This window comes from Notamacropus eugenii, chromosome 1, assembly GCF_028372415.1.
Source record: "Notamacropus eugenii isolate mMacEug1 chromosome 1, mMacEug1.pri_v2, whole genome shotgun sequence".
Classification (NCBI taxonomy): domain Eukaryota; kingdom Metazoa; phylum Chordata; class Mammalia; order Diprotodontia; family Macropodidae; genus Notamacropus; species Notamacropus eugenii.
This window is the reverse complement of record NC_092872.1, coordinates 210,053,401-210,080,363: the sequence shown is the minus strand read 5'-3', so window position 1 is coordinate 210,080,363 and position 26,963 is coordinate 210,053,401. Positions and strand designations below refer to the sequence as shown.

General features: G+C 40.1%; 1 protein-coding gene across 4 annotated transcripts in view; it reads left to right on the top strand.

Annotated features, from left to right (window-relative positions):
- Positions 1-26,963, top strand: part of MYOF (myoferlin) — a 143,197-nt gene that overhangs the window by 82,641 nt on the left and 33,593 nt on the right. For all 4 annotated transcript variants that reach the window (XM_072625447.1, XM_072625459.1, XM_072625453.1 and 1 more), the window contains 16 exons: positions 1,594-1,771; positions 2,854-2,978; positions 6,310-6,416; positions 9,503-9,695; positions 12,801-12,956; positions 13,551-13,682; positions 15,735-15,898; positions 17,864-17,978; positions 18,884-18,989; positions 19,568-19,713; positions 20,584-20,757; positions 23,830-23,938; positions 24,279-24,356; positions 25,816-25,997; positions 26,094-26,252; positions 26,377-26,475. In XM_072625447.1, coding sequence (XP_072481548.1) covers positions 1,594-1,771; positions 2,854-2,978; positions 6,310-6,416; positions 9,503-9,695; positions 12,801-12,956; positions 13,551-13,682; positions 15,735-15,898; positions 17,864-17,978; positions 18,884-18,989; positions 19,568-19,713; positions 20,584-20,757; positions 23,830-23,938; positions 24,279-24,356; positions 25,816-25,997; positions 26,094-26,252; positions 26,377-26,475 — 2,223 coding nt within the window. The remainder of the gene's footprint in view (positions 1-1,593; positions 1,772-2,853; positions 2,979-6,309; positions 6,417-9,502; positions 9,696-12,800; positions 12,957-13,550; positions 13,683-15,734; positions 15,899-17,863; positions 17,979-18,883; positions 18,990-19,567; positions 19,714-20,583; positions 20,758-23,829; positions 23,939-24,278; positions 24,357-25,815; positions 25,998-26,093; positions 26,253-26,376; positions 26,476-26,963) is intronic.

The window sequence follows — 26,963 nt, the reverse complement described above, 5'->3', positions numbered from 1 at the left end:
TCACTTTGCAGAGTCATTGAAGTGCTATGAGCTGGGAAAAGCCCAAGGGAAATCAGTCAGGAAATTCCTTCTTGGGCTCAAACTGTTTTGACTGCATTCCACAGTGGAATGTGGTCAATGGGTTCTCTGACTTAGGCTGAACAATGATACACAGACCAACAAAGAAACTGAATGGAATTGAACAAATAGAATCATGTGTTTAGAACAGGAAAGACTCTTAGAACTCTAGTCCAAATACCTCATTTTACAGGTAAGGAAATTGAGGCCTCGGGAGAATAAAGGACTTGCCCAAGGTTACCTAAGTAGTTAGTGGCAAAGTCAGAATTTGAACCCATGCTCTCACTCCAAATCCAATACACTTTCCAGAAAAATCTCCCCCAGACAGATGGATGGTCTACTGGACTGTAAGCCAATGACTTGAGCTCTTTCAGTCCACTTCACTCATGTACTATATCTTCTCTACTATATCAAATGAGATATCACATGTAAAGCATTTTGCAAACCTTAAAGCGCTGTATAAATAATGACTATTGGTTTTGTTGTTGATATATTTTATACTGACTGGCAAGGGCTACCCAGTGCCCAAAGCCAGTCTACCGGCACAAAAAGCAAGAGCTTGGAGAATGGCTGAACGTACAGAACAAGTCGTATCAGGTAGGGTTTCCACATCATTACTAGACAGTATTTGGAAGTGAGCCAGCACCAATAGAAGTACGCTAAAGAAATGTCTAGGATATGGTGAAGCATGACTTTGAAAAGCTATGATTACTGGGATGGGAGCAAGAAGAACTGGTAGGAGGAACAATTAGACAGGACATGTAGACAACAAAGATGGCAAGGCTCTTCTTGAGCACAGGCATGGGACAGAAATGTGAATCTAAGAGACAAGGTTGACAACATGATCATTTGCCTTCAAATCACTATTGCAACCAAGTCCCAAAGGACAATCGTCGTATGTGCATAGTGTGGAGAGGGCTGTTTGGCACACTGGTGATTCAGCAATGTCACCATTGACAGTATAATCAATCAATAAGCATTTATTAAGTGCTTACTGTGTGCCAGGCAATGTGCTAGGTGCTGAGGATAGAAAGACAAAGTTCCCTCCAGGAACTTATATTCTCATGACAAGAGAGGCATCATGGTATAAGGGGAAATAAATCTTGTCTTGGAGCTAGGAGATCAGGCTTCAAATATTGGCTTTGCTATTAGCTATCATCTTTAGGGAAATCACTTAATTATCTTTGGGCTTCAGTTTTTTCATCTATAAAATGAGCATTTTGACAAGATAATCTTATTATTATCAATTTAGATTTGGAAGTCATGTGGTCCAATCTCTTCATTTTACAGTTGAGCAAAATGAGACCTAGGAAGGTTAAATGACGTGGACAAAGTGACACAGATCATCGGTATCAGAGCCAGGATTCAAACTCAGGTCCTGCTTCTTCAAGTTCAGGACTCTTTCCACTATACCATGCTGAGGGAGTTGGACTGGTTGACCCAGTTGTAAATCTGTAATTGGTTTTATCAATTAGAAATGTATTTGCAAGAGAAAAGATTCTTCAATGATTTTTTTTCTCCTGTTGTAACCCATAGAAATATCAGCGCAGGCGAAAGTACAGCCTGTCTGCAGTATTTCATTCTGCCACCATGTTGCAAGACATTGGAGAGGCCATTCAGTTTGAAGTAAGCATTGGCAATTACGGCAATAAGTTTGATGCCACCTGCAAGCCTTTGGCATCCACCACCCAATACAGTCGGGCTGTGTTTGATGGTAAGGAGATTTTCAGCACTGACTGCCTTTGATTCCTTCCCTCCCACCTGGGCGATGCAACGGCCACAGGGCCTTGAACACAGTAGTCTTTAGATAAAAATATGTTGTGTGAATGAATGAATGAATGAATGAATGAATGAATGAATGAATGAATGAATGAGTTTTCACTTTTCCTTTAGTATTTTTTGGGGGAAGATAGTTTAAAAAGAAGCACAGGGCAAGGCACAATAAACAGGAACCACATACCCTTTCCTGCATAGTATTACTTAATATTCTGAACTGAACATTGGGGAGTGAAAGGTCAATGGGGTAAATAAAATATCTGGGGCAGACTATGCCCCAAACTTATCGCTGCGTCTGTCCATCCTGTCATATATGCTCCTTTTTTCAGGCTGGGCAAGTCATATAAAGAGGGACAGGGTAACCTTCTGAATTTCTCCCCTATCTCATCCCCATGCAGGAAATGCAATCATTACTTTTCTGACAATTTAGAATTCACTTTAGTTCAGTTCATGACTAACTGTGCTTAAGAAAAGGCATTCGCTGAAAGACCAGAATAAGATGTAAAAACAAAATAAACCTGAAGCTTAGAAATGTACCATGTATTATCGAGGTTTCTCAACCAGAGGAAAAAAGTCAGAAGTGGAAATTTCTTTATTTTTTTTTTTATTTGGAGCTATTTTTTTTGGCAAATTTGTGTATTACTCCTAATCCTAGAGAAATGACTGTCAAGTTAAGTAATTCACCCAATAATCACATAGCTAGTTTAAGTTAAAGGCTGGTCTTGAACTCAGATTGTCTGAACTCCAAGGCTATCCTATAGCCATAATACCATGCTACCTCTTATTATAAGGCAGAGAAAATGGGCAAAGATATTATTATACAATTTTCAACACAAGTGTTGAAGCAAAAAGGACATCTGGCTAACCCCCCAAGTAAATAGAAGATTAAATGAACCAGAATGCTCCATTCTCTAAGCATTCTGGTTAATCAATTAGGGGCCTCATCTGAAAGATTACTTCATAAACAAGTAACATTTCAAGTATTAAATGTAATGCTGATCTTTGAATGTTCTATACTAGGGAACTTCTATTATTATTTGCCATGGGCCCAGACGAAGCCGGTGGTCACTCTGACTTCTTATTGGGAAGACATTAGTCACAGACTGGATGCAGTAAACATTATTCTAGTAATGGCAGAGCGTCTGGTAAGTCATTCCAAATTTCCTGTTCTTGCTCCAGCCCCTCCTTCTACCCTCTGCTATCTTGTAGAGATATAGCAAAGATGATATCCTAAGCAAAAAGGAAGAGAAGAATTAATTACTCAATCCACAGTCATTTACTAAATATTTAATGAATAATAATTAATTACCAATTAAATAAGTTATTAAATTGAATAAATTAATAATTAATTATCGAATTAAATACATTATTAAATTGAATAAATTAATAATTAATTGTTGAGTCAAATAAATTATTAAATTGAATAAATTAATATTAATTATCAAATTAAATGAATTATTAAATTGAATAAATTAATAATAAATTAAATGATGGGCTGAGCACTAGGGATACAGTCAATAAGAAAAACCAGACCCTGCCCTCAAGGAGCTTCTAATTGAGTAAGCAACATGTACATTAGTGGATATATACAGAATAAGTACAACAGAACATTAGATGAGAAGGCGTTGGGAATTGGGTAGGAATGTCTGTAATGAGGACTGGGAAGATTGAAACAGAGAGTTAGAGCATAGGTGGGTGCTTTCATGCTAGGACAGTGAAGATTCATACCAAAGAGAAAAATCCTCATGAACAAAAGGTGGACCTTTAATTTTGCTTCCCTGTGTAGCAATGCCTTCCTCATAGAAGATTGGACTTCCCTTGGTGGGAACGTTATTATTCCATTTTTCATGGTCAGTTAGGGCTATGGATGGGAGCGGTGGTAGAGGAAATTGTTTCAGGTGGGATGGGGAGGATTGCACATCCAGACCCTTCTGCACAAGCCAAAGAATCTAAGACCATTTCTATGAGATGGAGTTCTGGGGATGAACTTGTTCTGGTCTTAGCAGTTTTATCCCCTTGTCACATTGGCCTTTCACTAAAGACCTATTCTGATACCTTGTATTGGAGTGGAAGTGACCCTAGATTCACCCAGATTCTGTTTAACCTCAGAGGACCATAAGCTCTGACAAATCCTTCCACACTGGAATGGCTTTGAATATAGGCCTGGCTATGAGTTGGTGTCTGTCCTCAGAGGTCTAGCCTAGCTAAGTACTCAAAGGATCCATGTTTTAGATCACAGAGGCTGATGGGGAGCACCCACAAAGGTGAGGAGGGGCTGTGATTTTTTACTGAAGGAAGTGAAGTCTTAGACCATTGGATGATCAGGAATAGTCTTTCCTAAGGGCCAACTTAGCAGTATCAGGGCTCAGTAGGTCAGATGAATCTTTATACCAGATAGATCCATCAGGACAGAGCAAGTGCTTCAGGAATACCATAGGATCATAGATCTGGAGTTAGAAGGGATCTCAGAAGCCATTTAGTTCAATGCTAGCATTTTACAGATGAGGAAACAAGGCACATGGAGAGTAAATGAATTGCCCAAGATCATACACATGAGGAGAAGGAAGATTTGGACCCAAGTTCTCTGGCTTGAGAGCCTTTTGCTTCCATGGCAGTGGATACAAAAAGGAAGCTTGAATTGATGGATTGGAAAATGGCACTGTGCTTGTTACTGGGGATATAAAGGCAAAAATTGAAAAGTCCCTGCTTTCAAGAAGCTTATATTCTGTTGGAGTGAGAGAACATACATGCATATATAAACATATATAAAAATATATATGAAATAAATACAAGTAATTGTGGGAGGAATCAAGAAAGGCCTCAGGTAGGAAGTGGCTTTTTAGCTGAGCTTTGAAGGAAACTAGTGATTCTGAGAAATGGAAGTGAGCGTTTTAGGCAGATGATTAGAGTTAGTAGAAGGGAATCCCAGTAGGCAGGTTGGAGTACAATTCATATCACTGGGAAGTCTGATACCAAAGTCTAGGTAGGCATCCAGTGTCTGGGTTACGTACTAGTGGGGATCAGGAACCCAGCTATGGCACCTGGACTTTGGGTGTCTTTTGTAAGGACATATGATGGCAAGGTAGGGTCCCCATCCAGGAAGGCCTGCAGTACAGAGCAAGAATTCAGGGCAGATGTTTACATACAGGAAATATGACAAGGATAGTTTTATCCCTTTTCCCCTATTTTTACACATGAAGAAGCTGAGAGTCTGGAGAGGTTAAGTAGTTTACCCAAAGTCACATAGCTTGTGAGGTGCAGGGATGGGGAGGGCTTTATCACCGAGAAAGAAGGCAAAAGCTGAACTGGTCAGAGTCGTGGTCCTAAACTAGGCATATGTAGGCCTTTTTTATTTTTCCTGACTGTTCTGGGTGGATCCTAGGGCCTGGGTGGGGCTGTCTGCACATGGGGTTAAGAGGAACCAGCTGAAGTGGTAGGAGGGCAAGGATCCAGGCTGATCTTTATCTAACTTTTTGCAAATGGGGCATGGGCTGTGTCTGCACCCTCTAGGTCATTCAAATCATGGGATGATTTCCCTGAACATTTTTTGGCATTTTCTTGTTTTGGTGATTCTGCATGAAAGCTTCTGTTCTCTCTCACTTCACATGTGTAGATGAGCCTTACTCAGGCACTGAGAGTCAGTGTGAATCATCAAGGAACAGAAAAACCAGCCGGCAGGACTCTACTCCAGGACTGGTACCAGGCCAAGTTCTGCCCTGACAGGAATAAAAAACAAAGGCCTCAAGACATTTCCTGTAAATAGAGGGCAGTGGCTGCTGTTGTTTAACACCTGAAGATACCTAATGTTCTAGAACTGTGGGATGGGAAAAATGCCCCACCTCTAGCCCAACCACAGCTAACTGAGGTCCATGGTAAACTGGGAGACAAGAGAGTAGCAAAGGCTAAGCCCGCAAAATCAGTCTCTCTACAGGAGTTGCTTTTAAGATGTAAAAAAAAAAATGATGTTTAGAATTCAGTATTAGCTGGAAACAGAAAGTTCCTCATTGTTTAGAGGGCATTTCAAACCCTCAGAACTAATAAACCAACATTTGTTATGTGACTTATATGCCGGGCACAGTGCCAGGTGTCAGGGTTACAAAGACAAGAATAAAACTGTCCCTGCCCTCCAGGAGCTTATATTCTGTCCATTCTTTCCCTACTGAAACAACTCTCTCCCACCATCACAATAACATTTTAAAGAAAGCAATCAGCAGGAACCAGTGTGTGTGTGTGTGTGTGTGTGTGTGTGTGTGTGTGTGTGTGTGTGTGTGTGTGTGTGTGTGTGTGTGTGTTCTAAACACACATCCATCCGAACTTTCTATATTAAATATTTTTCCATTTCTTCGTTATACATAACTTGAAGAGAGGTGAGTAAGGGGAAGAAATGAGAATGATGGGAGAGGTCTTGTAAGGCAAACATAAGACTATTTTCTGACCATTTTTCATTCTTTTTCTCTCCCTCCCCCCATATATTAGCACTTGAACATAGAAAATTTAAAATCAGGAATACAAGCCAAAATTCCTGGGAACCGTTTGGCTGAAATGTGGCTGAAGTTGATTGATGACCTTGTAGAAGACACAAGGTAAAGTCATCTTCTTCTAGATTTCCTACCTGAGCCTATAGTAAGTACTTTGTCATAGTCACTGATCATATAGCCCTTCTCCTTTTCTCCCCCTTCCCTCATTTTACAGATAAGGAAACTGAGACCCAAAGAGGTCAAAACGACTTGCCTACCCATACAGTTAGTAGAGTCTGGATTTCAAACCCAGGTTTCTCTACTTCCACTTAATAAGCTCAGAGCCTCCAGAATTGTTGGCTTAAAAATAATGATAATATCAAAAGTTCAAAAAAAACCCCACTGGGAAGGGAGTGGTGGCAATTGTACAAATATAGGAAATCTCCAGATTCTGCCTTTGTGCAAAGTAGCCTAAGGAAGCTATGTTCAGCCCCACCCAGCATGCCCAGTTTGCTTTACTCAATGTGCCCAATTCGATCCACCCACTTCCATAGCTGGGTGTGAGGGGGCTTCACTCGTGTGTGGGTAGCAGATAGCATCCCCTGCACAAACCCACACTGACCACTGGACAGATTGAATCAAATGGCTTTGTTTTCATGGATGTGGGGAGTAAGGGAAAGGGAATATTTCACCCCACAACCCTTCTTCTTTAATGAAACAGCATTCCTAAATTTGCAAACACTCTAAAAGCAAAGCTGTTTCATTTGCAGTTTTAATAACTGTCTTATGACTTCGGTCTCCATTAGGACGCTCAGTTGCTACTGGGCCAATCATAAGCTATGATGGAAGAGACTTCTGAGATCTTTGAGGCATTTGACATTTAAGAGAAATGGAGTTTGTTCCAGATCTAGGCCAAGGATTCTCTACCAAACTAGTGGGAGACTGGAATTCCAGGAAGGATTATTATGCCAAACAACCAGAACCAGCCAGATTTTATTTTTCCTGATGACTGTTGAAGTGCCCAGGAATTTCTCTGTATTCTTGTGCCCTCTGGTGGCAAACCTAGTAATGACAAATCAGCTTGATCAATGAAGGGAATTTTAATTTAATTCTTTGAAGAGCTATAGTTATTGTTGGAACATTGGGGTGGGGATGGGGGGGCCACACACCCACTTTCATTTTAAATGCTCATTTCAATGATTGAGACCTTCAAAACTTTGGGCAAAAATAGTTGAGATGATGTCAGATGTGTATAGTTTATAATTGGTCTCCCTTTGAAATTGGTGGAGACTGTAGGCTTTGTTAAAAAGTAACATGATATAGTGGACAGAGTCAGGAAGAATGGGTTCAAATCCTGCCTCTGGCGCACACCAGCCATATGACACTAGGTAAGTTATTTTGCCTCTGTGTGCCACTGGTAGCTGCTTAGGAACTACTAAGACAGATTTTATTAATTTGCCCCTGCCTATGTGCCAGGCAGTAGGACAGGACGGGATCTGTGTTGGAAGGAGTTCTCCAAGCTGGCGAGATCAGGCATTGTATCTGAGAAACAAAATGTGTCATACAGCTTCACTACATCTTAGTTTAAGGACATGTTCAGTCGTTTCTACTCATGCCTAACTCTCTGTGACCCCATTTTTGAGGATTTTCTTGTAAGAGATATTGGAATAGGTTGCCATTTCCCTCTCCAGCTCATTTATAGATGAGAACTGGGAAAAATGGTTATGTGACTTACCCAGGATCACAGAGGAGCTAGTAAGTGTCTGAGTCTGAATTTAAACTCAGAAAGATGGATTTTCATGACTCCAGGTTTAGCACTGTATCCCTTGCACCACCTAGCTGATCTTAAGGATCTACATACTTTTTTTTTTTTTTTTGGTCCTCCAGCACCCCTGCCTCCTGCCCTTCAGCAATATAGAAATCCCAGGTGTTACAAGGTGTGCTTTCTTCTCTTTCCAGGTAAATCCCAGCCCCACCTCCTCCAAGTGCACATCTGGTTAACTACTAATCTTCTGCTAGGAATGAGGCACTTAGGGAGTAAAGCTTCTGGGGACTGATAACAATGCCCATTTCCCAGCCAGGGTGACGTGGTGGAAAGGGCACTGAAGTGGGTAGGCGAGATGATTGGTAGCCCCTTCCAGCTGCAAGGTTCTGTGATTCCATGAGCCTGTGAGCCCAGGGTCAAATTCTGTCTTTACCATTCCCTAGCTGTGGGACCAAGCACTTACTTTACGCAATCATTCTGGTTTCACTTCCCTCATCTTTAAAGTGTAGGACTTAGTTCCTTCTTCTTTCTCAGACATTCTTGAATTCTAGGAAGCCAGAAAAGGCATTCATAATCATCCCTGGATGCCCTGGTTCCTTCATCTTTTCAGACTGCTTGCTGGACCACTGGACAAATGGGATGAGTTAGATTAGGACCTATACCCTGTAGCCTACATTCAGAAGTCAGATTTTCTACCTTCTGTGATTTAGAGGGAACAGCTACGTCACACAGTGGATAGCCTGCCTCCCCTGGGAGGGAGGTCAAATCTGACCTCAAGTACTGACTAGCTGTGTCACCCTGGACAAGTCACTTCACCCTGTTTGCCTCAGTTCCTCATATATAAAATGGACTGGAGAAGGAAATGGCAAACTACTCCAGAATCTTTGCCAGAAAAATCCCAAGTGGGATCATGAAAAGTGGGATACAACCAAAAAACAACTGAAAAGTGCCTGCATAATTTAGAGTGTTTGTATAAAACCCTGTGGCAGCTAGGTGGCACAGTGGATAGTGTGCCTACCCTGGAGTCAGAAAGACCTGAGTTCAAGTCCAGCCTCAGTCACTTCCTATCAGTGTGAGCCTGGGCAAGTCACTTGACCCTGTTTGTCTCAGTTTCTTCATCTGTAAAATAAATTGGAGAAGGAAATGACAAACCACTCCAGCACGTTTGCTGAGTAAACCCCAAATGGGGTCACAAAGAGTCAGACACAACTGAATAACAACAATGAAGCCCTGTATAATGTCAGAATATTTCATAGTCACTGTATGACCACTACTCAGGCAATCTTTGTGGCCTGAATTAAGACATTTGGCATACTGTGATAGAGGCCTAGGGAAGACCAAGTATTTTCTCTAATGTTTTTAAATTTTCAAAATGGTATAGATTTCATGTGACTGGGCACTGAAAGGTTATTATTGAAAGATCATTGCTTTTCGTTTTTGATTTTAGCATGCCATTGCCTTCATTGGAAGGAAAGTCTAACGTCACCATTCTAGACACTCAGATCCAAAAGCTGCGTCTTAGATCCCTTGTCCAGATCCAGGAAGCAGCAGCAAAAATGAGGTCGGAAGCCACTGATGTGAAGTCCACTTTGATGGAGATTGAAGATTGGTTTGATAAACTAATGCAACTTACTGAAGAGGTTAGAACTCAAAAATAGAATGGATGCTTCTGTGCAAAGATGTTACCCACTTCATGTTCATAAATAGTTACCATGAGCTTACATTTTACTAAAGATTAACTTGGGAGCAGAGGGACATGTAATATCTTGTCCCAGAAGCTTTACAGGTCAGCTTGATTGGAAAACAGTTTCAGGGATGTAGATATGCCCTGATCCTGGTCCTGGTCCTCTCCCCATGGGCTAGTAAGGAGGCCACATTGGAGGATGTTATAGTCTTCTGCTTAGCCTTATGGGTGGGTCTTCATGGTTCTGGACCAAACTGTGGTCATCTGTTGGTTGGGTCAGACCTCTGGGCCTGTTCTGTATATTTCCAGGCTCAGTCATTAGTTAGGACCAATAGTGTTGGGGCTGACCTGACAATGAACTTTTCTGCAGGGGTGGACACTGATGGCTCGGCAGGATCATTAGCCAATACTCACCTAACTACATGAGATAACATTCCAGTCTAGAATTTTAATATTGGCTGCCAATGAACTGTTTGGTGGGAAGATTTACATAACCTCAAAAATAAAGAAATTCAGGTCAACAGGGAAGAGGAATGAAAAACAGTAAAGGAGAAAAATTATTCTGCCTTCTCAGATTAAACTGGAAGAAAAGATTGGAGAACCTCCTCCTCTTGGTTCAGAATGTTAATGAGGGAAGGATGAAAGTGACTGGCTATGAGGGACGGATAACTGGAGGCTAAGATGGTGAAAAGACTTAACATCCTATCATGTGAAGACTGCTTGAAATAACTGGGATATTTAGCCTAAAGAGGAATAGATTTAATGGGGACATGAAGAGTCATCATGTGGAAGAGAAATCAAATTTATTTTGTTTGGCTCTAAAGGACAAAACAAAGAATGATGAATGAAAGATACTGAGTCAGGTTTTCCCTCCATGGAAAGAAAAACTTTCTAACACATTTACTCTATAAATATTTAGTAAGAGTTTAATGTGAGCCAGGTACTCTGCTAGGCACTGAGAATGCAAATATGATGAATGAAATAGTCTTATTTCATTAATGAGCTTACATTTTATGAAGGAAAATCTGTCAAAAAGTAGGCAAATATAAAACACACAGAGAATAACTACAAGATGATTTGGGTCAGGAGACCTGTATGTGTGTGTGTGTGTGTGTGTGTGTGTGTGTGTGCATGTGTGTTAATCAGGGAAGGCCTCATGTAGGAGGTACCAAATTGAGCTGAGCTTTGAAGGGAGCTAGGCATGCTAAGAGGTGAGGGTGAGCAAGCAGTAGGTAGGTCTAAGGGATGGTCAATGCAAAGGCATAGAGAGGAGAAAGGGATGGACTGCCACATGTGATGAAGGGAGAGAGGGTCAGATTGGCTGGATTCCAGAGCATGAGACAGGGAGTGATACCCAATGAGCCTTGCAAGAGGTGGAGGCCAAGTTGTGAAGGGTTTTTAAAGCTAAATATTGCAATTTAGAGTTTATTCTAGAGTCAGTAGGGAATTATTAGAGTTTATTGAGTAGGGGAATCACATGGACCCCTCTGTTTGGCATCTAAAACATGTCACCATCTGGCTCCAGTCCCTCTTTCCAGTATGAATACATATTACTCCCTTACTCCCTTTCGTGCATTCTGTTCTGGCTGAACTAGGACAAACCAGACTGGTCCCTGTTCATGAGGTCTCATCTCTTACGTTAGTGCCTTGGCACAGGCTTTCCCTCATGCCTAGAATGCACTCCCTTAATCTTTCTACTTCTTCCAACCCTTAGCTCACTTCAAGGCTTAATCCACATGCCACCTTCTTCAACAGACCTGCCCTGATCCTCCCTGTTAGTGTTCCCTGACTTCCTCCCACGCCTCACAATCCCTTTGGTATTAGTTTTATACTGATAGTTTTATGTAACACAATCACTTTGTATTAATTTTGAATACATTTACTTATATGTGGATATATTTTATCCCTCTAGCAGAATATAATCTCCTTCAGGGCAGGCATAATCTTCTTTTGTTTCTGTATTTTTAGCACCTAGCACATTGTCTGGCAAACAGTAGGTACTTAATACAGGCTTGTGGATGGATGGATGATTGCCAGAGAGTGTCGAGAAGAAACATATGGGATAAATGCTGAGGTCGTTGAGGCAGGTTGAAATTAGCATTAAAGATAGGAGATTATCATAATAAGGATTTGTAGTACCAAGTATAGTAGCAAGGATTTGGTGAGGATTTCCAATGAGAATTAAAATGATGGCAGTGGATCAATGGTCTGGAAATGGTTCTTTGGAATAAAGAGTAGGCTGATCTACCCTAGTTTATTAATATGTGGAGAATGAGTGGTATTTAAAGTCACCAAAATTTTAATTGTAGCAATTCAGATATTTTAATTCCAAAATTAAGTGAATAGAAAATAATGAACTTGAACTTGGTTAGCCAATCAGTAAACACTGATTAAGTGTTTACTACATGCCAGGCACTCCGCTGAGTGCTAGGCTTCCAAAGAAAGGCAAAAGACAGTCCCTGCTCTCAAGGTACTCACAGTCTAATGGGAAGACAATTATTTACAGACAAATTATATACAGGATAAGCTGGAGATATTCAGCAGAAGAAATATACTAAAATTAAGAGAGATCAGGAAAGACTTCCTGTGGTAGGTGGGGTTTTAGCTCTGTGGAAGTCTGTTTCTAAGTCCTTGGACGGAACAAGGACCAGAATACCTAAACCTGGCCCACAGGAAGTGAGACAGGAGGGTCTTAGAAGGCCTTATTCAGCTCCAGTGTCTAGGCTAAAAATAGTTAAGGGGGATGCTGAAGCAGACTGACCGAAACCTGGTGCTACAAAATGGCACCAGATCAATAAGAAGCATAATTGCAGCAAAAGCTACTAGTTCCAGTGACTAGCAGTATGGCTTAATGGAAAGAACACTGGACTTGGGTTCAAATCCCACCCAGCTCTTCATTTAGTACCAGCGTGATGTTCCCTGGGATTCCAAGTCGGCTTCATGTTTGACACCTCTGATCTAGGGTCCTTTCCGTCTCTATAATCCTGTGATACTTTTTTTATCCAGCAGAATAGGTAACCTTGATTTTGTTTTCCTTTTTTCTACTCAACAAAATGACCAGCCACAAAACAGTATGCCAGATATTATCATATGGATGATCCGGGGAGAGAAAAGATTGGCCTACGCTAGAATTCCTGCACACCAGGTTTTATATTCCACCACCAGTGACGAAGCTTCTGGAAAATATTGTGGGAAGACCCAGACCATTTTTTTGAAGGTATAGAGCGTCACCCTTCATGAAATTTAAAAAATATAAAACCTATGTTTCCCAGACTAACAACTACAGATATTTCCAAAATGAATTGTTTTGAAAATACCATGTCCTGATTGCCCAGAAGAAAGTAGGAACCATGCTGTGTATTTATCTCAAGCTTATTGAACCAGGTTTATTTTTCTCCTGCAATTTTCCTTTAGACAGAATAGGAAGCATCATTATTCTCAGCAGTGAGTCAGAGCAATCTCATTAATGGATTAGTTTCGGAATAAGAAAAATAGAGAAGGAAGGTGCCACTTCTTTTGTTTGCTTCTGGTAACTACAGGGGGTGAATCACAGGATATTGTTTAGAGGAAATACTCTGTTTATACTGGATTCCCTAACTCCTGTCATTGTCAGACTTGGGGAAAGAGAGAAGGACATTCTTTTTCTGTTATTATTTTTCTGTGTGTGGTCGTCAACAGGAAATTTAGCTTAAAAAAAAAAGTGTTATCCTGAGCTATGAAACAGTAAAATGCCTCTCCCTGTGTTAAGGCTTTTGTTTTAAGGTCACTGCCCATGATTTAGACTATAAACTATTTACCTTATGCATTCCAGTACCCGCAGGACAAGAGCAATGGTGTGAAGGTTCCGGCAGAACTGCGTGTTAACATTTGGCTTGGATTAAGTGCTGTTGAAGAGAAGTTTAACAGCTTTGCAGAAGGAGCATTCACCGTCTTTGCAGAAATGGTATATTCCTCGAGTGTAACCATTTATTACTTCTTGCTGTTGGAAAATCAAAAGGCTTCTCGATGGGCATCCCTAGAAGGAACTGGCCTGTGCCATTTTCAAACATCCATTGGGGGGGCGAGGTTAAACTCTTCATGAATTTCACTGATTAAGTAACTGTGAAAGTGACAGCGTTGAGTGTATCACATGGCAGGGTCCTCAGGGAGCTTAGATTTCTGCCTGGATTGTTGCTTTCTACCTGGCTTTTATGTGACCTAAAAGTTTCTGAAAACTCTGATGACATTTTATTTATTCAGTAATGATTCACAAAAGCACGCTCAGAGAACCTCGAGCTCCAAGGAGCTCAGAAATTAGAGACACATTTTTGAAGACCCTTGGGGGATCAGACTTGGATTACTTTGGGAGGTGGGGCATTCAGAACCAGAATGTCAACACTTTGAAAGAGGTTGGAGTAAAAAATATCAAGTTCCTGCTGACATATAAGAGTTAGTCAGTACCTCTGCATACTCTGTATACAGAGCATGGTGATAATACTACTTGCCTCCTTAGCAGGATGGTTGTGAGGATCATTCAGAGGTCAAAAAAAAAGATGAGAGACAGTTTGGTACAATGGATGCAAAATCAGAACCCAGAGTTTGGAAGACCTGAGTTTGAGTCTTGCTTCCTGTACTTACGAGCCATCTAACTGTGGGCAAATCACTTAACTTTCTTGAGCCTGTAATACATATATGACTGGGTTATTGCACTGCTCTTCTGAAATAATGTATAGAAAGCCCTTTGTAAATCTTAACGTGCTGTTTAAATATCTTACATAAAAGTCTTTAAAACTGTAGAGGGCCCCATAACATAAAGGCCACATAGAATTATTATCTATATTTAATAAAAATGTATATGTAGAGCCTATATAAGATTGCATACCATCTTGGGGAGAAGAGAGGGAAGGAAGGTGAAGAAAATTTAAAACTTATGAAAGTGAATGTTGAAAACTAAAAAATAAATTAATTTATTAAAAAAGCATTATTATTATCCTCTATATCTCCAATAACATTCTAATGTAATTAGGGTTGGCAAACTTTACCTAGACAATGGGAATTGGCAGAGTGGGTTTCCGTTTCCTCTGCTCTGCTCTTCTGCATAGTATAATTATAGATGTAGCAGAACCCAGCAGAACCCAGCCATGTCCCAAGCTCTTAGAGTTTGTCTCTAGTTTAGTGACTAAGCTGCATACTCATCAATGAAGTATTGACGATCTATGTTAAGATGGGCAGAGTTAGGGACAGACTAGTGGATAAAAACAATAGGTGGAGAGTCAGGAATTCAGTGAGTAGGAGTAGACAGGAATAAACAGCTGTTCCCATTTTAGAGATGCATAAACTGAGACCTAGAAAGATTAAATGAGATCAAAGTCCCTCAGCTTGTTAATGGTGAAACTGAGACAAACATTAATATTCTGTCTTCTTGATCATTTTTTTGGCCATAGGTGAACTGGCATCAATATCTAGGCAGGGATACTTTTTATTAAGAAAATAAATCATTAAGAACAAAGGAGCTAATTCATTTATAGTATCTCATTTTTTAAATATTATATTCAGTGTTTTAGACCTAAGTCTAGAATTATCACCATGCCCACATCTACTCTCTAGCCCCTACCCAAGACTACACTCAGATGGGATGATGTCAGTAGGTTTCTAGACTTTTTAGTTTAGGATCAGAATCTCAACATGTTCACCTACTCTGAATATAAACCTGAAGTGGATGTCAAAAGAGGGAGTCCCATGAATTGAGGTTGGCTTCGATCACCTCTAAAGTCCCTTCTGCCTCTAAGGGTCTGTGGTTGAAAGGTTCTATGAATATAGATTAGAAGAGAGGAAGCTCATTCTTTGTTTCTGGGTCTGGGAAGATATCTTTTCTGCACCTATCTTGGAATAGGGTCTTAAGAGGAGATTCCAGTTAAGTGAAGAAAAACATCCTACCCTAGAAGAATTTTAAAACCCCTAGACTGGCCTTATTCCTTTGCCTCTGATGGTATTCTTTTTATATTTTAAAAAACAGTATGAAAATCAAGCATTGATGTTTGGAAAATGGGGCACTTCTGGACTTGTGGGTCGACATAAATTTTCAGATGTCACAGGGAAAATAAAGCTCAAGAAAGAGTTCTTTTTGCCCCCCAAAGGCTGGGAATGGGAAGGCGAGTGGATGGTTGATCCTGAAAGAAGGTAAGTTTTCTATTCCTAGAAATGAATGCATTGATTTCTCATCTCCACCAACCAACATGCGATATTGAGTACACACTGAGTACTGGTTAATTTTTAAGAATTTTATAGAAAAAGGGGAAAATGTCATCCATGCTAACAGGAGCTGATAATTCTCTATCCTAGGATGAACAAACAAATCATCTTGAGGGAAGAATTTTCTCACTGTAACTGACTGAAAATGGAGATTCCTACACAAATACCCTCCTTCTACCACATGTGTACACCAAAAACAGTTAAATGTTTTGGGCCAAATAACAAAGACCTAATCTGGAATACTTTCCTCTATTGCTACAAAGCAATGAAGCCTTGGGATCTAGACCAGTGTCTTTGAGCAACAGTGCCCTCACTCTGGGTTGGTTTTCCCAATTCCTATTTTCAACCTCATGAAGACAGTTAAAAGGCCCTCAAAAGTCCACATATCATGTTACAACCTCTGTATTGAGGCCAAAAAGAATTCAAATCCATATTTTGTTAGAATACATTAAAGAAAATCATGAAAATGAGTTAGTCTAAATATTCAGGATTTAATTCATAAATAAGTCCTTATTTGCATACTATTTGACATTCTCAAAAATCAGATAGAAAAGTCTTCCTTCCATTAGTTCAATATTAAGAGAAACAAGGAAAGATTGGAATCATGGGTTCCAGCTTCCTTGAATGCATTGAAATTAGGCTGTGTAGGTTATGCCTACATAAGAATTTTTCTTTCCTTCCAAACTCAAACTTCCTTTTTTTCTGATGAAGTTAACACCATTCTTCCAGTTTCTCAGGTTTCTATCCTTGGCATCCTCCCCAACCTCCTCACATCATATATCCAAATAGTTGCCAAACTTTGCTATTTCAGCCTCCATAACATCTTTTCTCTCACACAGCTAGCTACCCCTTTAGTTTAGATTCTTACCACTTCTCAGTTAGATCATTCCAAGCATTTTCTTAAGTGGTCTTCCTGCCTCAAGCCTCTCCTCATTGTAGTCTCTCCTGCACATAGTTGCCGAAGTGATTTTTCTTAAGCAACAAGCTGTTGCTCCCCTACTCAGTAAACTCCAGCGTCACCCTGTGCCTGTGTGCTAAAATATAAACTTTGTTTACGTTTTGATCTTTTGACAACCTGGCCACAAGCTGTCTTTCCAGACTCATGGCACAGTGTTCCCCTTCCCATACTCTATTGTCCATCCAAACTGGTTTTCTCTCAGTTTTTCACAAATGGCAATCCATCTTCCTCCCTCCTGTATCTTTGCACTGGTCATTTCCCAGTCCTGAAATACATTCCCTTCTTACCGCCCCCTCTTACAGTTATCATTATGGTCAAAAGTCTTCATTTTTGGCTCTAGATACTTCCAGTATCCTGCATATCCCTGGCAGATCTTACTGACTAGTGAATAGTAGAAGTCCAGTTGTTTTCACTATCACATCCATTTCCTTGGAAATGGGACAATTTCTAACTCTTGGAAGTCTGCATGGCATGGTGGAAAGAGTGTTGGACTTGAACTCATAGCATCTGGATTTGAAACCCAATTCAGTGTAGAGAGTGCTGGGCCTGGAGTCAGGAAGACCTGAGTTCAAATCTAGCTTCAAACACATACTAGCTGTATGACTGTGGGCAAATCACTTGACCTCGCTTTTGTCAGCTATAAAATGGGGGAAAATAACCACAACTATCTCTCAGGGTAGTCATGAGGATCAAATGAGATTGTATTTGTAAAGTGCTTAGCACAATGTTTGACACATAGGAGGCGTTTAATAAGTTGTTATTTCCTTTCCCTTCCCTGTATGACCTTGGACCTGTCATTTGCCTGCTTCCCTCGTTTGTGAAATAATGAGATTGGGTCTCTCTGGTCCCCTTCACCTTTGATTCTGGGATCTTATGATAAGACCACTGGGTTTACAAACTTCCATCAATAAGACAAACCACTGATTTCTCCCCAGTTTGCTGACAGAAGCAGATGCTGGTCACACAGAGTTTACAGATGAAGTGTATCAGAATGAAAGCCGCTATCCAGGAGGAGAATGGAAGCTAACAGAGGACAGCTACACAGATGTGGTGAGTCACTCATTCCCTCTTGGTTCTGGGAGTTTGTCACTTGTAAAAGTATTCAGGTTAGGAATTGATCAGCCACAAGTCTTTGATTTTCCTCCTGTGCTTATAACTGTTGTCACTATCATGATATCTACTAAAAGGAATTGGGCTCAGTATTGATTTTTGTATTCAACCTGATGATTATCTAAAGCTCAGACCACATGGATGGAACTGAAAATGATGCCTTTTTCAGGATTCATATGAGAGAATTCATCAATATATATTCATCAATTTCATGCAAAATGGTGAATCCGTAGATAGATGTTATCTCAACATCAGTTTCCAAAGTTCCAGTGGCATGGAATTAAGTAGGGCAGAGATAGCATGGTCATTCTAACAAAATCAAGTTGATTCTTAACTCCTATGACCCTGAAGTGAGGTGCTTAATCAGTCTGATAATGGAGAGATGATGATTCTGAGCTTAGGATTTCTCAGTCTTTTTATATCTGTATAAGAAATCTATGTTTTGTTCCATTGTTTCAGTCATATCTGACTCTTCATGAGTCTCCAAGGCAAAGACACTAGCATTGCCATTTCTTTTTCCAGCTTATTTTACAGATGAGGAAACTGAGGAAGACAGGGTTAAGTGATTTGTCTAGTGTAGCAGTAAGTATCTGAGGCCGGATTTGAACTCAGGAAGATGAGTCTTCCTGACTCCAAGTCCAGCTCTCTGTCCACCACACCACCTAGTTGCCCAATTGTATGTTAAATTTCACATAAACCATCTCATTTGGTCCTTTGATACTAAGATGCTCCAGTGTTTGGGCCTCAAGAATACCCTTATCTGTATCTAGTGAAGGGGGTGGCAGCATCGCTTCTCAACTTTGCATGCTGTCTAACTCTCCCTCTTCTCATTTCCTTTGGAAAAGAATGGAGAAAAGGCAGCACCACCTGATGAGATGACTTGTCCCCCTGGCTGGGAATGGGAAGATGATGGTTGGACGTTTGATATAAACCGAGCTGTGGATGAAAAAGGTAACTGATATCCCACCGCTGGTCATTTCATTACTCTGATTGCATAGAGTGTATCTCCATAATAGTCCAACATGCAACTTTCTCCAGTGCAAGAAGGAAAACAAACTCCTCCAGAGCGGGGGTTGGTCTTGCCTTTCTTTGTATCCTCGGTATTTAGCACAGTGCCTAGCACAGTGCCTGACATGTAGTAAGGGCTTAATAAATGTTTCTTGACTGATTAACTGACTGCTACAAGAAAAAAGGCACAGAGAGTAGAAATTCAGAATGCTCTGATGGTGGAGGTGAACTGAGTGGTTGTATGTGATGAGCTGGGGGCAGAGGAACATATACTGCACAATAGAGGGGTCAGGTGGAAACTGAAGAGTCTGCAGAGATAACTCATCAGTGCAGAGTGGGAGGTATAATCACAGACTCATGGACCTTCAGGACTGAAAGAATCTGCAAGCTCCTCTAGTGACAATCTCTCATTTTTCAGAGACCCAAGGGTAATTAGGGGCAGCTGAACACTTCCTGGAGATTTATTTACCTTCCAGGCAAATTGACCTCTTTATGCCAGTGCTTTAAAAATTCCATTTCAGGCTGGGAATATGGAATCACCATTCCTCCTGATAACAAGCCAAAGTCCTGGGTTGCTGCTGAGAAGATGTACCATACACACAGGCGGCGGCGAATGGTCCGCAAACGCAAGAAGGATTTAACACAATCGGCAGCAAGTACTGCAAGGGTAAGAGGATCAAGGAGAAATATGATTCTCTTACATTTCACAAGTGATCAAGAACACCACGGTATCCATTTCTAAAAGACCTAATGTTCTAGACAGTGATGGCAACAGGAATCCTTCACCATAATATCTTTCTTGTTCAATAATGAATTATTTCCACAGTGAGGCCATAAGGTCTTAAGTATTCTTCTATGATCCTCTTACCTAAGAGGAAGTGTTATATAGCACAAAGAGGAACTGTATGAGAATCAGGACATATGGGTTGTAAGTCTTGTCCCTGCCTGTAGTTTATTCTAGGTAGCCATGAATAAGTCATATTATCCCATTGGGTCACAGTTCATCTTTTCATTTCATCTCTAAAATGAGGGAATTGTGCTAGAATAATCACTTAGGTCTCTTCAAGTTTGGAAATCCCCTTCTGTTGACTTTGTATAATATTTAAATTAACATCAACTCACAAAACACAGAGGGATATAAGATTGTGCCACATTGGATTGGTGGTTGTACTTAATTTGGATTGTGCTTAAATAAGTGATACAGATTTATTTAAAAACCCATAGCACTAGGTTTTATTTAAGAGCATAAAATATAACTTACTTAATTTTATTATACACTAAGTGGTCATGTTACTAATAGAATTAGATAAAGCACTCTAGAAAGAATTGGGGGGTTTTGACTCAAAAATAGAGTAAGTCATATGTCCTGTTCTCCTTAGTATCTATGTACCCTTGGGCAACTAATTGTCCTCTTTGCCCACTTTGCCCATTTGTAAAATACTTTCTCTCTTGCCTTGCAGAGAATCAGTGAGAAAAACAGTAATTCATATAGAGAAAGCTCTCTCAAGAAATGAAGTTATTCTTTCCTCTATTTTAGGGATTGGCATCACTAGAAGATAAAGAAGGATGGGAATATGCCTCTTTAATTGGCTGGAAATTTCACTGGAAACAACGTAGTTCAGATACCTTTCGTCGGAGGCGATGGAGAAGAAAAATGACTACTTCCAAAACACACAAGGCAGCTGCTATCTTCAAACTTGAAGGGGCCCTTGTAAGTACGGCAATTCTGCAATGGGTCCATAGTCTCTTCCATGTGGGTGACCACTTCATCAGTGCACATAGCAGCCCCTCTGTACTTTCCATATGTTAGGAAGGACATTGATAAACTGAAGATCTTCTAGAGGAGGATAGCCCCGCACTCTGAAAGGCAGATCAGTTGAAGGTCTTGTTTAACCAAAAGAAGAATTGCGGGGCAACATGTTAACTGTCTTAAAGGACTTGAAGGACTTCCTGTGGAAGAGGAAGTAAACATAGTCTCCTTGGCCCCAGAGGAAAGAAATAAAAACAATGGATAAAAACCACAAAGAGCTAAATTTGAAAGAACGAACAATTGAATGAAAAAAACAATTTATTAAGCACTTACTATGTGCCCAATACTGTTCTAAATAATGGGAATGAGAAGACAAGAAAGCAAGCAGAGCTTACATTGTAGAAGAATACAATGCATTAGAGTGAGTACTGAAATGGTAGTGTGGTTTGGAAATTTCTGACAAGGGTCATGATGACTTGGCTCTAAGCAAGATAAGGCAAGAAAGTCACCTAGTAGAGCTCAGGGTTTTAGGCACACAGTGTGAGTTCAAAGAGGAGAAGGAGAGTGCCCACAGGGGAGGCAATACTCTTTGGAAATGTCCAGGAAGATTTGATATAAGTGAACCCATGCTTTGTGCCACCAGAGCTTCACATAGGCTCATGATTTTTCTCTTGATCACATGTGTTCACTTTTGTCCCCTTTACCGTTTCTCCTCCTTCCCCACTCCTTCATAGCAAACAATTGCTCATAGTATAATATAAGTTAGCTTATCTTATTTGGAGACAAAACCCATTATAAAAGTATAAACAGACAAGTTTTTAAAAGAACAGGAAACTCCAAAGGGTAAGCATTGCCTGCCAGGGAGGAGGAAGAGGAAATAATTAATGGATAAATTCGTGAGATCATAGACATGAGATGAAGCAAGCACATTCAGGCAAGCAGTATTCTCTCTCCAGATGGATAGTGCCCTGAGTGGATCCGGGAGCCAGGCAAGGCCCTACCTACTCATGATTATAGTCAGTTTAGGGTAGCAGTACCCTTCACTTGCAATTGACTCTCCTTTTGCTGCCCTGCTTTATGCCTTTGCTCCCCAGTGCTCACCCTCCTCTTCTCCCAGGACTAAAAATTACTCCAATTTCTCCCATCTCATCTAACTCCTGCTTATCATGATTCTTCAGTCTTTCCTTCCAACTAGGAAAAACTACATTTCCCAGGAACTCCTGCTGCTGGGACATGGCTACATAAGGAAAAAACTCCCTAAAACTGAAATTATCCAGAAAGAAAGAAAGAGAGAAAGAGAGAGAGAAAAAGAAAGAGAGAGACAAAGGAAAGAAAGGAAGGAAGGAAGGAAGGAAGGAAGGAAGGAAGGAAGGAAGGAAGGAAGGAAGGAAGGAAGGAAGGGAGGGAGGGAGGGAGGGAGGAAGGAAGGAAGGAAGGAAGGAAGGAAGGAAGGAAGGAAGGAAGGAAGGAAGGAAGGAAGGAAGGAAGGAAGGAAGGAAGAAAGAAAGAAAGCTGTTTCAGGAGACTGAGTGACTCTGTGTTGGAATTTTGAGCATGGGATTCTTGGCTCAGGAGCTAATTTGAATCAAATACTGCAGATTCTCTAGGCCACTCTAACAGGCTTTTACTTCACTCCAAACTTTGTTCCTAGTACAACTCTGATGTCTCTTTCTCAACCCCAAAAAACTCCTTTTGAAGCCATTTAAATAGAAATGAACAGTTTTAAAACAGAAATATGTAGTGATTTCTTGCATCTTCTTATCCTCCAAGATAAGAAGAGCCTACTGACTGATGTAAAATGATAGTTAAATCTATTCCCAACCTTGCCAACACAAACTTCCTGCCCAGAATTTAGCACCCACTACTTAGTTTCTTGGTGCCCATTCAAATAGGGCTGACTTCCACTCTGGAAAGAACTCTTTGTCCAAAGACCTTTCCAACTGTGTGAAAAAAAGATAAAGGTCATTCCTTTGAAAGCTTAAGAGCCTGTAGTAGCTTCCTTGATTTTTACTGCAAGAAAATGAGAGCATTTGTTACATACAATGAAAGCATGATGAAGGCCCCTTTAATTTTTTATGATAAGTTGCATTTATATAATTTCTTTGGGTTTTTAAGATGTCATTGATTTATTTTATTTTTGTATCACCTTCACTTCCCGATATATTTCTTCCTTCCTAATCCCAGAGGACAATTTGTTATAATGAAGAATAAAAAAGAGGGGGAAAAGTTCCACAAAACTAAACAGAATATAATTAGTTGTGGCAATACTACACATGCAATGTTCCATGTTCTAATCTCTTAATTTTGCAAATAAAGAATGAAGAAACATTCTCCTCATCTCTTCTCCAGGGCGATGTTTCTGGCTATTATACTTGAATAATGCAGTTTACTTTCATTGCTGTCATTATTTTTTCCTCTTACATTGTTGCAGTCGCTGCGTATATTCTTTACATGGTTCTGTTTGCCTCATTCTGTATCAGTTCATATTAAGTCTCACATTTCTCCAGATGGGGCAGTTAGGTGGTGCAGCGGATAGGGCACCAGTTCAAGAGTCAGGGGGACCTGAGTTCAAATCTCACCTCAGACACTTGACATTCACTAGCTGTGTGACCTTAGGCAAGTCACTTAACCCCAATTGCCTCATCCTGGGTCATCTCCAGTCATCCTGATGAATATCTGGTCACTGGATTCAGATGGCTCTAGAGGAGAAATGAGGCTGGTGACCTGCACAGCCCTCCCTCACTCAAAACAAAGTCAGGTGCAAGTCATGTCATCATTTCTCTGATGGCATGGTCTTCTTTGACAACAAAGGATGAACACACATATTTCTCCAGTATTCATTAAATTTCTTGTTTCTTACAGCATAGTAACAAGCCATTATATTTTTCATGTACTTAAATTGATTTTTACTTAGCTATTCCCCAGTCCCTTTCTTTTAGGAAAATCTCCTTACCAAAATCTAGTTTTCCAAGAAGGGATTCTTTTTCTCATTATTTAAGGTGTGGTTGATTTACATTTTGCATTTTATCCCAGGGAGCAGACACTACTGAAGATGGAGACGAGAAGAGCACGGAAAAACACAAATACAGTGCAACAACTGTGTTTGGTGCAAATACTCCAATTGTTTCCTGTGATTTTGACAGTGAGTTTCTAGCATTCAATATTAGACTCTTTTTCTTTAGTTGTCATTATAAGAATATTATTAAAATAGTCTAAAGCAGAACATATAATCTCGGTGTTTCAATCTGACTTTTAGTTTAATCCCATAAAGAAGTGAATTTGGTTTTAAATAAACTTTAACTGGATTTTAAAAGCTAAATGCAGTATTTTAAAATAGGTACATTCCTTTTTAAAAAATAAATTGCTAACTTCTATCTGAGCTGATGTACACACGTGTGTGTGCACAGCATGCATGTGCATACACAAAAAAATTTACTGTATTATATTTCTTGTGAATTAATTTTGATTCTTTTTTTTTAAAGGAGTATACAATTATCACCTTCGCTGCTATATATATCAAGCCAGAAATCTTATAGCTTTAGATAAAGACAGTTTTTCAGGTAAGAAAAAAAGTTCATCAAAATCCTGAAATTCTATAATAAGCCAACAGTATTCTCCCTATTTGGTCATTTTTTAAAAGTTTCTTGGGATGAAGGCTCTGTAGCCAAAGATACATGGTGCTAGAGTGCCATCTGGTGGTATTTCAGAAAACTGGGGATGCAGGCTTCTTACCAAAAATATTTTTAAGAATGAGACGATCCAAGGATGGAGAACCTTCAATCAGCCCTTTCTTGCATCTTCCTACTCTTCTCTGATACTTACACAAAGAAATGAACACATTTTCAGACAGTTTGGTCCCAATAATCTTTCTTTGGAGTTTGCATTCCTGTGTGTGTGTGTGTGTGTGTGTGTGTGTGTGTGTGTGTCTACATTTGCTCTACTTACTCTGGAACAGATGCTAGAGAACATTTCTGTATGTTTCCGCCAGGGGTTCCCCTTCACTGAAAGTCAGAGGTAGTAATCTCAAAAATACCCAACACACCAAAGGGGTCCAGAAGAGAATGTTTGCTTCCACTTCATTCTCATACTAAGGATTACAGTGACTGCTTCCAGTTTGGGATGTTAGGAATATAGATTTAGATCTGAAAGGGATGTTAGAGGTCACCTAATTCAAGGCTAAGATAGGGACACCCAGAGAATTTCTTAAATGACTTGGCCAAGGTCAAGTAGGTAGGAAGTAGAAGGATCAGGATTTGAATTCAAGTCCATTGATTCCGAGTTCAGAGCATTTTCCACTTCCCTGTACTCAAAGATGAAAGAAAGCTTTTTATTCATGTGATTCATATTCTTTCTCCTTGAATTACCACTAAAACAAATGCAATATAAGATAATACGAAGAGAACTGGACTTGGAAGCAAAGAACCAGGGTCAATTCCTGACTCTGCCACTCTCTAATTGCTTGACCTTAAGCATGTTCTGGGTCTCTGTTTGGTTCATATATAACATCAAGGCCATACACTAGATAATTTCTAAGGTCCTATCAGCTCAGCAATCCTGTGACACCTGTCTTACTCAATATTGGCTTTTGGTAGTAGGTTTTCCTTAAGGAATTTGTTTTTTGTTGTTGTATATGTGTGTATTTTTTAAAATTTGTTCAACATGCAGGGTAGTGAGAGGAACAATTCGGTAAAAAAATGCTTGTTGCTTGATAATAATAATAATAAAGAAATGATGCCACAGCAAAAAATAAATGCGATTAATTCAACCCAAGCATTCCTGGCTCCAAAAGCAGTTTGCTACCGATGTGTCATGTTGTCTCTCATTCAAAGATCCATGTGTTAAAAAGACAGAACCCCTTACCAACAGACCTTCTAGGGAGCATGCAACTTCTCCACCCAAACTGTCATCTGTGAAACTTTTTAGGCAGTAGGAAAGAATAGGAAAGGGTTGGACTTCAGGGGTCTGAGTCTTTGACCCATTTATTCATTTGATTCATTGATCCTGTTTATTTATCTTTAGATCCCTATGCTCATGTTTCATTCCTCCATCGGAGTAAAACGACTGAAATCATACACTCAACACTAAATCCAACATGGGACCAAACGATTATATTTGATGAAATTGAAATTTTTGGAGATCCGCAAGCAATAATACAAAACCCACCCAAAGTTGTCATTGAACTCTTTGACAATGACCAAGTGGTAAGTCAACTGAAATTTCTCTAATGGTAGAGAAGGGGGGAGTGAACACCTGAAATACTTTTAGGTATGTAATTTGGGACTTGCTTGTTTTCCCAGGGCAAGGATGAATTTTTAGGCCGAAGTGTTTGCTCCCCAGTGGTCAAGCTTAATCCAGAAGTAGACATCACCCCTAAGCTTCTCTGGCACCCAGTTATAAATGGAGATAAAGCCTGTGGGGATGTACTTGTAACTGCTGAGCTTATTCTCAGGGAAAAGGTAATTTGTCAGTTTTCTGCTCACTACTTTTAAGGTGATGAGGTGAAAACCTTTGTTCATGTAACCTGGAATGCTTTATTTGAAATGAAGAAATGTGATGATGTTACTATGTCTGCTTTACCAGGATGGCTCCAATCTTCCAATCCTCCCATCCCAGAGGGCCCCAAACCTCTACATGGTTCCTCAAGGAATTAGACCTGTGGTTCAACTCACTGCTATTGAGGTACTTCTATCTTCTCACTGAGTTGAGTAAATCAAAAGAGTATGTTTACTGGGGAAGGTGGGGGTGGGGGGAAGTTCTCCTGGGAAGGGAATAGGGACTGGATCTGCTATTTCTTTGGGACAGGGAACAACCAGGTGAGGAAATTCCCTCTACTAATGTGATTGACATGCTCTCTTTCAGAAAGTTGCTTAAAACACTGAGAGATTAAATTACTTGACCACAGTCACATAGAAAATATGTGTTAGAAGAAGGACTCAAACTCAGGTCTTCCTGTCTTCAAGGTTGACTCTCTGTCCATTATACTTTAAATTTCTAAATTTCACATATGTGAAAAAAGAGCTGGGTCAGTCACATGTCAAGAGTAAGCACTAACAGGTCACTGGTCAGAAGGACTAGAGGAAGCTTCCAGCACCTTGGATAGATTCTCTACAGAGAATTGGAGGCAGCATAGTACCTTGGAAAGCATAATGAGCTAAGAGCTGAGAAAC